This window comes from Bacillus rossius, chromosome 1 (assembly GCF_032445375.1).
Source record: "Bacillus rossius redtenbacheri isolate Brsri chromosome 1, Brsri_v3, whole genome shotgun sequence".
Classification (NCBI taxonomy): domain Eukaryota; kingdom Metazoa; phylum Arthropoda; class Insecta; order Phasmatodea; family Bacillidae; genus Bacillus; species Bacillus rossius.
Genome location: NC_086330.1, coordinates 344,566,005 through 344,578,337, shown reverse-complemented (window position 1 = coordinate 344,578,337; position 12,333 = coordinate 344,566,005). Strand labels below are relative to the sequence as shown.

The following is a 12,333-nucleotide window of genomic DNA, read 5'->3' as shown; positions in this document are numbered from 1 at the left end:
CGATGAAGGAAAAAACACAGATTATTATAGTTTTACATATTTAAAACTTGTATTACTTGCATTTTAAGGCGAATTCTGTTTAATCCGGACTTTCGGTGGTCCAGACAGGTTCTGGTTCTAACTAGTTCAGATTTGCGGGTCTCAACTGTAGCTTCGATCTCCCCGGTGTCCCCTGTATTCTAGAAACCATAATGGGACTTTCCCGCTTGATGGTGATGTTGCTCATGGTCACAACAGACATACCTGGCAGCTTGCCCTGACAGTTGGTGGCTGCATGAAAGTTATGTGATGATTGGTCATCTGCTGGTGTCTTAAGGCTGAGAGTTGTGTTTTGTGTTTTGCATTAAGTGCAGTGAATTTAATTTTATGAAATGGATTTATAATTGTTGGCTGCTAGGGAAAAAAGAGTATAAGTCACAAAATTGCTAAAACTTGTTTAAATCAACCGTCTGCTAGCAGGAGGAGCCCGCTAATGTGGTCTTGATAGTTTAAGTCAGCAGTAAACAATTTTTGCTACATCACGTATGGTTTTAATAGAATAAGTCATAATTTTCCAATTCCTATAGAGAAAAAAAGTACAAGTCAAAACTTGACTTTACTCTGTTTCGTTAGTGGCCTAGAATTACAGTATGTATATAGCTGATGTTCATTAGTGGCCTAGAATTATATAGCTAATGTTCATTAGTGGCCTAGAATTATATATCTAATGTTCATTAGTGAGGGTGTATTTTGGAAAAAAAAAATGCTGATTTTGATCAAAATGATATGGTGACAGCATGCTGACAAGTTTTCTAATGTTGCCAGCAAACATTTTTGTTTCCAGAATGTTCAAGTCGTAAGTACGGCGATTTTTGCTCCAAGGAATGTGGGAAATGCATCCAGCAACAAACCTGCGACTCAGACACTGGTTATTGCCCTCACGGATGCGAGCAAGGCTACGTCCCACCATTGTGCGACAAAAGTAAGATGTGTTTACAGACTTCCACTTGTTAATTTGAGGTTCACTGGCTATCAGTGCTGCCAATGTCAGAACTTGCTTTTGTTTGCTTGCGTTGAGGAAGGGGAAAGGGGGAGGTAGTAAACGGTGGCTGCGTGAAAGTTGAAGATGGTAACTGTAGTGTCCACTGAAATGTCTGAGAACCAATCTTAAAACAGTTGTGGCTACAACCTACGAGCCTAGCAGATACTGTTTCACATTAGTTTAATTTTTTTTTCTGCATGTTAGATATATTACTGAATAGTTTTGGTCTTGATCAATCTCTCCATGAAATTTACTAGTATGTAATCCTATGCAGACACTAATGAAGTCTTACTTCCAAAATAGGTAAAAATTTTTGATGGGTGAAACACCAATCTGAAACTCGAATTTGAAAAAATATAGTACCTCTAATCCACTTCTTGAATCCGAAAGTAGGTCTCAAGGGTAAAAAATAAAAATACAGGTACTTTCAATAAATATATTGTGTTTAGACATTCAAACCTTTAAATGTTAGTGCCAAGAACTAAGTTTCCAGAAGTAACACATATCATAATCTCATTTACGTACTTACATATTTTATTTAAAGTATGATATCTTGCAGAATGGTAACGGGATAGGTACTAAAAGAGAAAACAAGTAGGCTTAGTAAAGTTTAGAGTTGTCACTGTGGAATTTTTGAATTTACTACATTTTCTCCAATCTTTTCTTTGCATTTAAGATCTTAAAATATACTAAAGATGTGATGGACATTAAAGAATCTGTGACAATAGCAATGCTAGAAAGTAGCACAAAAATGTATGCAGGTAGTTTTCTGTATAAATATTAGATGCTATGGTTAGTAATATATATATATATATATATATATATATATACACACACATACATACATACACACACACACATACATATACACACATATACACACATATAGAAAGAGAGAGAGAGAGAGAAAATTCTTGGTGGTTTTGTTGAGCAACTCGCTGATGCAAAGAAAAATTTAAAAAAAATGTGATAAGGTACTTAATTTATTTAACAAACAACAAAAGGTAGAAAACTATAGTGACAATCAGGTTATTAAATAGCACGTAAGACTCTCTAGTCCACATTTACGGTTACATATAAGCATTACCATCGTGCTCGCACATGAAGAATGAAGAAACATTTGAAACATCTGTAGGAATTTGGAATAAAGCACAAATAATGTGTAACTGAGCCTTAACCCTTGGTGTGTGAGTATGACTCACACTCAACTGGTTCAGTTTTAATACTGCTTGCTATTCCTCAGTTGCCTCTGATAAGTGCCAAGTGATTTAAATGTTTAATAGATGCCACAGTTTTTATGTAAAGAGATCTGAGAACTGACCTAATTGTTTCAGCTTATCCCAAGTTAAATAAGGCACCAATCCTGATTGCTTCTTTCCCGACCAGCCTTTCGTTCTCAGTAGACTTTAAAGACATCACTGGTTATGGCGTGCCTACAACGTACCAGATACAATACAAGGCAAGTTGATAGCTTATATCATACATATATGGAGATGTTATTTTTAATAATTATTTATTAAATTAATTTAGTTAGCTTCTACAAAATATTTTTTCGTGTACATATAGATTTAATTGAATAAATGCTACTTGATTCAGTACTGGTGTATTGATATTACCTACTTTTCCATATGTTTGTGTTCTACCCTAAATGGTTAGAAGTTGTAAAGAAGTATAGACTATTTTTTGCAGTGCTTTGAAGTCCACTCACTCGGCAACAGAACGGTGCATGTTGTGTAGAAAATGATTCCACAACTGGCAAAACAATATTTTTTTAACACAACAGTTCAAAATTAGTTTTCAACAACTTGATGACAGAGCGAGCACTATTACGGTGGGCATGAAAATACTAAATACAAAAGACAAAAATTATAAAAACACAACAGTACAAATACACAAGAGGTATAGTCACTGCATGTCTGCACTATGCGAAGGTGGGCACCACCTGCAAGAAGCATCCGTGTTAGTAGGTACACCACCTGCAAGCAGTTACGAACCAACCAGCAAGCAGCGACTACATGATGCCACAAAACAAAGAGTTATAAAATAAAACATTAACACAACAAATACAACCACAAGCATAGGTATTATGTAACTACATTAACAACAAAAATAAAATGAACTGAATTAGCTTTGACAACAAAAAGATATATATATTATGATTAAGAATAGCTATTATAGTATATCAGTGATAAAAAATGAAATAAAAGATAAAGAATAATTAAGTTAATATTATTTTAGGGCAGAGGATAAATCATTTTTAAACATTTATTTTGTCACAAGTTGTTTTTAAGAAGTTCACATTTTTATTGAAATGTGTAATCAGTACAGATAATCCCTCCACAAGAATGCTAGGATGGTCCCTCGTTAACATCATGGCTAGTGATAAGATTATACGGTGAATTGCGATAAAACTGACATAACATCAAAAAGCATATAACACCTTCAAGTTAATGCACCACAAAGCACCAAAATGTAATTAAAATCACGAAACTAATGAGCATTTTTTTTCAATAAAAACTTGACTCTAATAAGAAATACCTAATGTGTTAAATATTAAATTCAAAGAAAGTAATTTATTGTAAATGTGCATTATGTTACAGTCAAAATGACACTGTTGTGGAGAAATTAGTAGCATGAAACATTTAAGTATTATATTTGTCTAGTATTATGCTATTTTTTTAATAACCAGATAACCTAAAAATACAATAACACCAAAATCTCCTGTTTTAAAAATGAATTTGGCCTGCAAATAAAAAAATAAAACCATATAATGTTGTCTCTAGTCATGGCAGATTCATTCCCTCAATTTTCCGGCATTGTGTAAATAGTGTTTGCCTGTGTCTAAGGACCTCGCTGTCCACGGGACGTAACGATCGAGTACAGAATAGTCGTTATTTGAGTGATTTTCGCAATGAGGAAGATTGATTTAAATCATTATTTTGGACATGTTACATTGTAGGTTTACGCTGTACGTCATAGAGAAAACCCGAATAATACAATACAATAGCCCATCCCCTCCATCTGTCCGTCTATCCGTCACATGACCTGCAGCCAATCGGATGAACTGAAAAATTCTATTCGATCTGTCCTTAAAAAAGCTTGGCGAGCTCTAACTTTTGAGGGACGGGCGGCCGGATGGATTGTATCGATGGTTTTGGCCGCGGCAGTGAATTGTTACCAGAATGCAGGCCTTTGGTGGGGTTTGTGTAGGTCGTTCAGATGTTCTGTATAATAACATTGCAGTTCTTAAAGCTTATGTCCAAACAATTTAATCACGACTCTGAATTTTTCCGAGGAAATGCTAATATAATATGTACATAAACACGACATAAATAGCAAACAACATCTAAAGAGAAAGACATGGATTATTGGCAGCACTTGTTTGGGAAAATATTCTGATGGACTGATCAAGTCATGTGAATTGCTTGGATAGATGTGTGGCGTTGACAGACAGATGGACGACGGCTCGTAAAGACCACGGGCAATTTTTGACGTTGTTCAAAACTCATCACGGGAAAAACATAGTTTTGACTTCAAACTCGTTTCACTGTCACGCTTTTGCAAGTGCAGGCAGGCTGCTCTCAATGAGGGGCTTCTTAATTCCAGAGGGGCCCGGGGCCCCCTTAACCCCCAAGATCTACGCTCATGATAACTTGGAATATGTTGGCCGTCTCATGGTGTTTGACAGACCTGTAATTTTCTCAAGCTTGATTAGTAGTGAATGGGGTGGAAGTAGCAAGGGGTGAAGCTGTAGGTAAATTACATCAGGGTAAAAAAGAATTCTGAGAGAGAAAAAATCAGCTATGGCAACACCCACCAAGTTTTTCTCTTGCAAATGGGTTGACTTTATACTGCCATGGATTCTAATAAATAAAATATAATTTTGCTACCGGCATGTGGATATCATATTTATGTCTTCAACACCGAATGATTGATGGTTTTACTAATATTCAAGACAAATGTACAGGTTGTGTAAAAAAAAAAAATGTTATTTTTTTTATTCACACTTCATAATCACAAAGTAATTGATCAAAAACTGTTTTTTTTTTTTTTTTTTTTTATGTTTCAGAAGTTAATCAAATCATATTATGGTGATTATTATGAAGATTTTTGGACCAGTGAAGCCAAAGTTCCTGTAAACTTGAACAAAGTAAATGTCACTTTAAGGAACTTGAGTAAACTTACCAATTATACAGTTCGTGTCATTTTGTTTGTGGAAGAGAAGATGAATGACAGAGATGATGTGCCAGTGTTTCTAGGAAAAACAACTTGTGAAGGTCAGAAGTTACTTACGTTTAATATTTGTAAGCAAATATTTGTCTTTAGGCTTGGTCTCACAAGTAATGTTGTTTGTTTTATTTTCTTGTCATTACAATTTCATTACTATTATTTAATGACTATTCCTGTATATTGATCTAAACAGCTGTCTTGTATTTTATGATTCATTGAAATTTTGTTATGATGTATTTACTAAGTGTTACCTAATAGTGGTAAAAAGCTACGCAAGTGTTCAGTCATCATCACTTATCATTTTGTAGTTAACAAATAGTCTTCAGTAAATATCTGTTGATAAAATTTTTGACCAAACAGGAAATTATACAGGCTGTCATGGTAATTTTACAGTAATAGCCTTTGAAAAATAAGTTAATAATAAAAAAAACCAACATAGTGTATAAAACAGAGCCTTAATGTCCTTTGTTTATTTAATAAATATGAATAGCAAAAAATGTATGTGGACTCAATATATTTATGGAACAGAGCACAGCCACTTGTGCTGAGAATACAATTTTGTACCTTCAACTCAATAATTCTTAGCATATCTGTACATAGCTGCATGTAATGTAAGCTAAACATGGCATTATTCATAGGTGAGATTATATTCAGTTTACTCTAGGCGTGCAGTGCATGCCCTGCTTGAACCAGAAAGGAAAAAAAAAAGAATATGGATAATACTAACTAGAGAATAAATTAGGGTGTAACATCTCGTCGAAATAGGGGTCGTTTCAAGACTACGAGATAAGAATAGAGCATCGATGGAATGTATGTGTGCAAGAAACAGGAGCACCCGGAGTAGACCCGCAGGCCACGGAAACATCTGCCATGTTTACCACTTGCAAAAAAAAAACCGGCTTTGACCCTGCCGGGACCACCTTGGGAGGGAGGGGTGTTATTTTACCTCTCGAACACAGTGGCTCTTGGAATACTAACATCCAACATTTCCTTGGAGCTCCGTGTTCAGCGAGTGAACGGGGCACTATAAATGCTTGCTTCTGTTTTCGACGGACGGCCAGACAAATCGGGAAATATTCATCCCTTCTGTCCCCTGGGTCCCGGCCAAAGGAGACACTAGCTTCTCGTACTCAGTTCAACCCCCCCCCCCCCCCCCCTCCTAACACCGTCTAACGGCAAACCAATTTCTCAGATGGAGATATAGGAAACAAACTCAGTAGAAGACGGGGCAGCGGGGCTAACGGGAGGTAAAATTATATATGGTCTGTAATGTATAATTATAATAAACATTATTAATATTGGGTCCAGAAAAATTACTTATGTAGGTGTATGGGTTAACATCCTATTAGTTTTTTTAATGTATTTTAAATTATATTTCCAATTAAATTAATTTGTTTTTGAGCGATTTGAAAGTTTTTTATTGCCTTGTAACGTTATTGAAGAACTAGAGTTTAAGATTTAATTTGAGCATTCACCATACTTAATTGTCTTGTAATTAAGTAATGAAAATAACTGTAATCTAGTCTCCATGCTGTTAGCATTGCACTGTTGTGTATTTGTATTACAACTTCTTATGATTTTGTCATAATTTTTAGCATATGTCATCGCTTTTCATTAGATCTTTATTTTCACTTTACTCTTGGGTAAAGTAATGACTCAAAATTAATAGAAAATCTGTAACCCCGCTCGTGAAGCTCGGCCACCTAAACAAAATATTTTTGCAAAAAGGGCTGTTTAAAGTCCTCAGTCCCTTAAGACCCCTCTTGGACCTCCAAATTATATTCCTCATCAGAGTGGTTGGGCTAGGGGCTTATGCCTCCACACCGGAAAAACAACCCAGCTACATAAACCAAAACACTATGCATCGTAAATAGATACATTGCTTGACCGGATGCCCTGGGGCGTGACATGCAGCTAGAAACATACTGCAACACTGCCACGCTGCCACCGGGGATGAGCAGGGCTGCGGCTGGCCAGCTCGAATTGTAGCTCAGCCGATGGTTGCTATTTAACCAATTTTTAATTTTGATACCTGGTTGGAAAAGGTATTTGTAAAAGCTAAATAGCTAAATGATATGTCTTAAGCATGCATTGCAAACAACAAATATTTAAAGTAATAACTGGATTTAGGTTCAAAAAAAAAATTTTTTTAGTCCAATTTTGACTTTTTTTGGTTCCATCTGTGCTACACTGCGTTGTTGTGTTGTAATATTTTGGTATTGTAATTAATGCTTAAGTATTAGTTTTGGCGAATTGAATATGTACTGTTTTATTAATTTTATTTCTTATGTTTCAAGATGAAATATATTGTATAACATACTGCTGTCGTGGGGAATTTTACGTAATTAGTTAGGCGTAATGCAGGCGTGAACTTGGGCGCCACTACGTGGATGGTTATGACTCTGTCCCCGGGTCGTGACATCCCCCGTGTGGGAGCTAGGCTCGATCCCGCTCTAGGATGTTAAACTCTACCCCATCAGCCCGCTCTGAGCTTTCATAACTCATTTTTCAGATTTCAGTTTGTATTGAAATGTTCTTACTTTGTTTAGCTAATTTAAATGTCTCTCATTCATTGTGTGGAACAAATTACTGGCTTGGGGCTTTAGTGCAGGGATGGCCAGGCGGCCCGCGGGCCATTTCCTACCCGCGGAGTCGATTTGCACGACGCGCCTAAAGATTCTTTCGACAAAGAAATATTATCATGCGTACCCACCGTCGTCTATTAGCAGTCTTTTTTTGCCTATGGTATTCTCACAGAAATACTCAAAAGTATTATTTTTATTATTGTAATTTATAAATTGCAAGGTAAAGATTTTTTTTAAATTTATTATGTTTCTGTAAAGACAATTTTTGAAGACTTTTTATTATTACTTTATCACTTGCTGAAATTTTATGTATTTATTATTCACTGTATGGAACATATAATACATAAAGAATGGAATATTAATAATAAGTGCTTGGTCCTCAGATTAGTTTCGAAATTGATATCTGGCCCTCAGAAAGAGTGAAATTGGCAATCACCGCTTTAGTGCATTGACCCACCCTTCTTTGCTTGGTTGCCATCACCGCGAAATGGCTGCAATGAATGAATGGAAGTTATTTTGTGGCTCACAGGGCACCTCTCTGGGGAACACAGTTCAGGTTTTTTTTTTCCACTCCTCCAGTCACACTTTACCCCTATATGATTCACCTCCATACAGCTCCTTTGTAGGTCAAGTGAGCCTACATACATCTCTTTGTGTTATGAGTTTGCCGAAGCCTGTGAAGATTTGTGACATTAGCTTCCGTTATTGCCTGTGTTCTAGATTTAGTTTAGATTTAGATTTAGATTTGGTCAGTTTGTCTCTGATGACCCATATATATATCAGATGTTATGCCCTAGTCCATTAATTAATTAATTAATTAATTAATTCCATTCATTCCATTCATTCAGTTGGGGAAAATGCTGTGTGCTTAGGAAAAAAAGGTATGTTGAGTGTCGATATGTTAAGGTAATGTCCATGCTGTATTATGATACTTAATTTATACTTTTCAGGGCCAAATATCCTAGGATGTGGCAAAACCATACAAATGAGCAGTCAGTCAGTCGATCATGTGCCACATTTTCCTATTTTCCTCTATTTTTTTACCATGATTATTGTTGTGATATTTGTGTGGTGCAAATTTCACGGTTTTTGCTGCATAATTTAATTTTCCCTTGTGAATGACGTTACACGAAAAGGGGATCACAATTTTTTTTTTTGATTTAGCTTTCTCTATTACTTCGGTATGTTTAAATATTAATATCTACATAAATTTACGTTTCCCTTGGTTCTGTTTATGGTAATAATTTTAAGTGACCATGTGTTAAGGAAATGTGTTTCATTTTTAGTGTATGTGTGTGTCATGTTTGAGTGATTTTGTCTCTAAAGTGGCTTTCTTACAGCGGTGTCTATTATAAATTTATTTTTTTATTTTTCCAGTAATGCAACAAAACTTTTTTTATTGATTTGATTTTTACTTTGAAAAAATTTGTTTTCAGATGTTCAAGTGGAAAATTTAGTGCCTGGTCAAACATTTATAAAAGTTAGTTTGCATGTAAGTACAACAATTGGCCCTATTTTGCAAGTGTAGTGGCTTAGGTTAAAAATTTAAAATGAAGGAGATATTAGTGCAGAATATAATATTGCAACAAAATGTCTACAGTGTAAAATAATTTGTACAAATTTTCATTGCTTTTGGTTATCAATTTATTTTTTAATTACACCTGTGATGTATAGTTTCAGTCAATTTTTTGATGTCAGTTAAAAAAATAAAAAAACTTCATCCTTATATTGAATTGCATGAAAATCAGTATTATTGGTAAATGATAAAAACCTTGTAAGCCCTTACATAACCTAAACTTATTTATATTTATTTACAAATAAATATTACGTAAAATAAAAGTTCTTAAGCAATGTTTATTTATTTTTTAGTAATTAGATCGTTAATTTTGGCTGATTGTATTTTCTTGTGTCCTGCTTGGCTTATGTGGTGAAAATTTGCCACTCAAGGTGTTATCATGATTGATTGGTCGTATCCTCCATCTCTGACCAATGCGATCCAGGTTCAATTTATGGCGAGGCAGAAAAACCCGGATTTCTCGCATGTGGAAAACTTGGCAGACCCACAAGATTTTGGTTTTTATATTTTGACCAATTTCATTGTGAAAAAGTTTAGATTTCATTTTTATTTTTATTAATTTGGTACATGTCACTATTATTGTGCATAAATAAATAAAAATACTCTAATTATTGTGACATACATCACTCTTTATGTGTCAAAATAAGAAACAATGTTATTGGAACTGCTAAACCAATATATTATTAGTAGTGAGAAAAAAATATTTTATATATTTTGTGGTTTCATTTTCTTTATGATCCTAACATAGTTTAAAATTTAAACATTACCTTTTGTCACTTTCTTATTATTATTATAATAGTACTGTTAATATGAATCTAAAAATTAATATGCGATTGTGAAAGTCTGTGTTTCTGTTTAGCCTTTTAGATATGTCTATATGGTATCAGATATTGATGACTTTTATTTACGTAACTAATAACTAGCAAAAATCTGTTACATCCTCAATTTTTCCGATATGCTTAGAAAAAAAAATCATACACTATAAAATAAATAAATTTTTGTACATAGTACATTATTATTTAAATTTTTTTTAAAAGTTTAAACCAAAAAGTTTGAATAATATTTTATGTTAGAATAGACAAAAAATATGTAATTCAGGTTCAATTTGTTGCATGTCATGTTTTACTTTGATTTTTGGTGTTATGTATTATATTGACTTCCATTTTGGTGTTAAGGTTCCATTTTGGTGTTAAGGTATTTCGGTGTATCATTATTCATTATATAATTTGGCCTCTTATTGTTGCAAAATCAACCCCTCTCAATAAATGACTTGCACTCTAAATGAAGCAGTTGTTAGCTGCACTAGTGACTTTTTTGTTTGTTTGGTGCTATGGCAAATTGTTGTTACCAATAAAAAGTGGCGGACACTTTAGAAGTCTTTATTGCATGCTATTTGAGACAGACACATTAAAATTTCTGTCACATTTAGAAAATCTGCTTTAAATGAGCTTGCTCTATGAATCTGAGGTGTGTGTGTGTGTGTGTGTGTGTGTGTGTGTATGTATGTATATATATATATATATATATATATATATATATATATATATATATATATATATATATATATATAACATTGGTATTTTTTGAGTTGTAATATTTTGTGTGATGTAGGTATTCTGTATACTTGAATAATGACACAGTTTATTATTCACAGGAGTTAAACAACAGTGTGTCATGTGACCCAGCTGACTATACTCTTGAACTGTATGAAGATGGCAACAGCCAATATTTATATGCTCATCATTATTATAACCCGGATTTCGAATTGTTGGAACCATACACAAAATATACTGTAAAAGTTGTGCGCTGGAAGATAGGTGTGAAATGGGAACAAGTGGTGTATACACTAGAGGCTGGTGAGCATAATTGATTTTCCTTATTTTTTTTAAGCATATTTAGCTGTTTTATTTGTAATTGAAAAAAATGTTTGTAGGTTGTGCTGGGAATCTAATTTTACTCCATTGTATAGCCTTCTGCTCTAATGTAATTAACCATTATATTCATCTGCACATAATTACTTTTCATAACATTAAATACCTAAACATGTTAAATAGTTAAGAACTATAATATAACTATGCAAATTATTATTTAAAAAATTATAATACAAAAACTAGCATTTTTTGACAGATCATTTTAATGATTCCAATGATTTTTAAGTAGTTTGAAAATAAAGTATTACGTATCAAAATAATATTTTTTGATTGAATTAAACAGTATTAAAATTTAAACTATATTTTATCCTTCAGATTAGTTCCAGTATTGTTTTTTGTTTAGATTATTCTGACTCTTACTGGCAACATTCAGAGTTCAAGCAAAGTTAATGAAGGAAAGGTACCAACAACAAGGTACTGTTTTTAATTAGTAAAAACATGTAGTTTGATCAATTCCATAGTGACACACTCACAGGTGTAGTGATGTCATTGAAGATATCCACTGTTGCATTGCATCATAAAGAAACTGCTTTAAATTGGTTGCGATTTGACCAATTTTTAATTTTGATACCTGGTTGGAAAATTATTTGTAAAAGCTAAAAGATATGTGTTAAGCATGCATTGCAAACAAATTACAAATATTTTGAATTATAACTGGATTTAGGTTAGAAAAAAGTGTTTTGGTTAGTCCAATTTTGACTTTTTTTTCCCTCTGCGGTGTTGTGTTGTAATATTTTGGTATTGTAATTAACGCTTAAGTATTAGTTTTGGTGAATTGAATATGTGCAGTTTTATTAATTTTATTTCTTATGTTTCAAGATGAAATATATTGTACAACATACTGCTGTCGTGGGGAATTTTACATAATTAGTTAGGCGCCACCACATGGATGGGCACATGGACTTCACTATGACTGTTCCTGGGTCGTGACAGCCTCCGTGTGGGAGCTAGGCTCGGTCCCGCTCTAAGATGTTAAACTCTACCCTATTA

General features: G+C 33.8%; 1 protein-coding gene across 3 annotated transcripts in view; it reads left to right on the top strand.

Annotated features, from left to right (window-relative positions):
• The window catches only part of LOC134528153 (receptor-type tyrosine-protein phosphatase T-like), a 93,767-nt gene that overhangs the window by 32,833 nt on the left and 48,601 nt on the right, over nt 1-12,333 (top strand). For all 3 annotated transcript variants that reach the window (XM_063361497.1, XM_063361496.1, XM_063361495.1), the window contains 5 exons: nt 824-961; nt 2,356-2,480; nt 5,091-5,298; nt 9,273-9,328; nt 11,067-11,268. In XM_063361497.1, the coding sequence (XP_063217567.1) occupies nt 824-961; nt 2,356-2,480; nt 5,091-5,298; nt 9,273-9,328; nt 11,067-11,268 (729 nt within the window). The remainder of the gene's footprint in view (nt 1-823; nt 962-2,355; nt 2,481-5,090; nt 5,299-9,272; nt 9,329-11,066; nt 11,269-12,333) is intronic.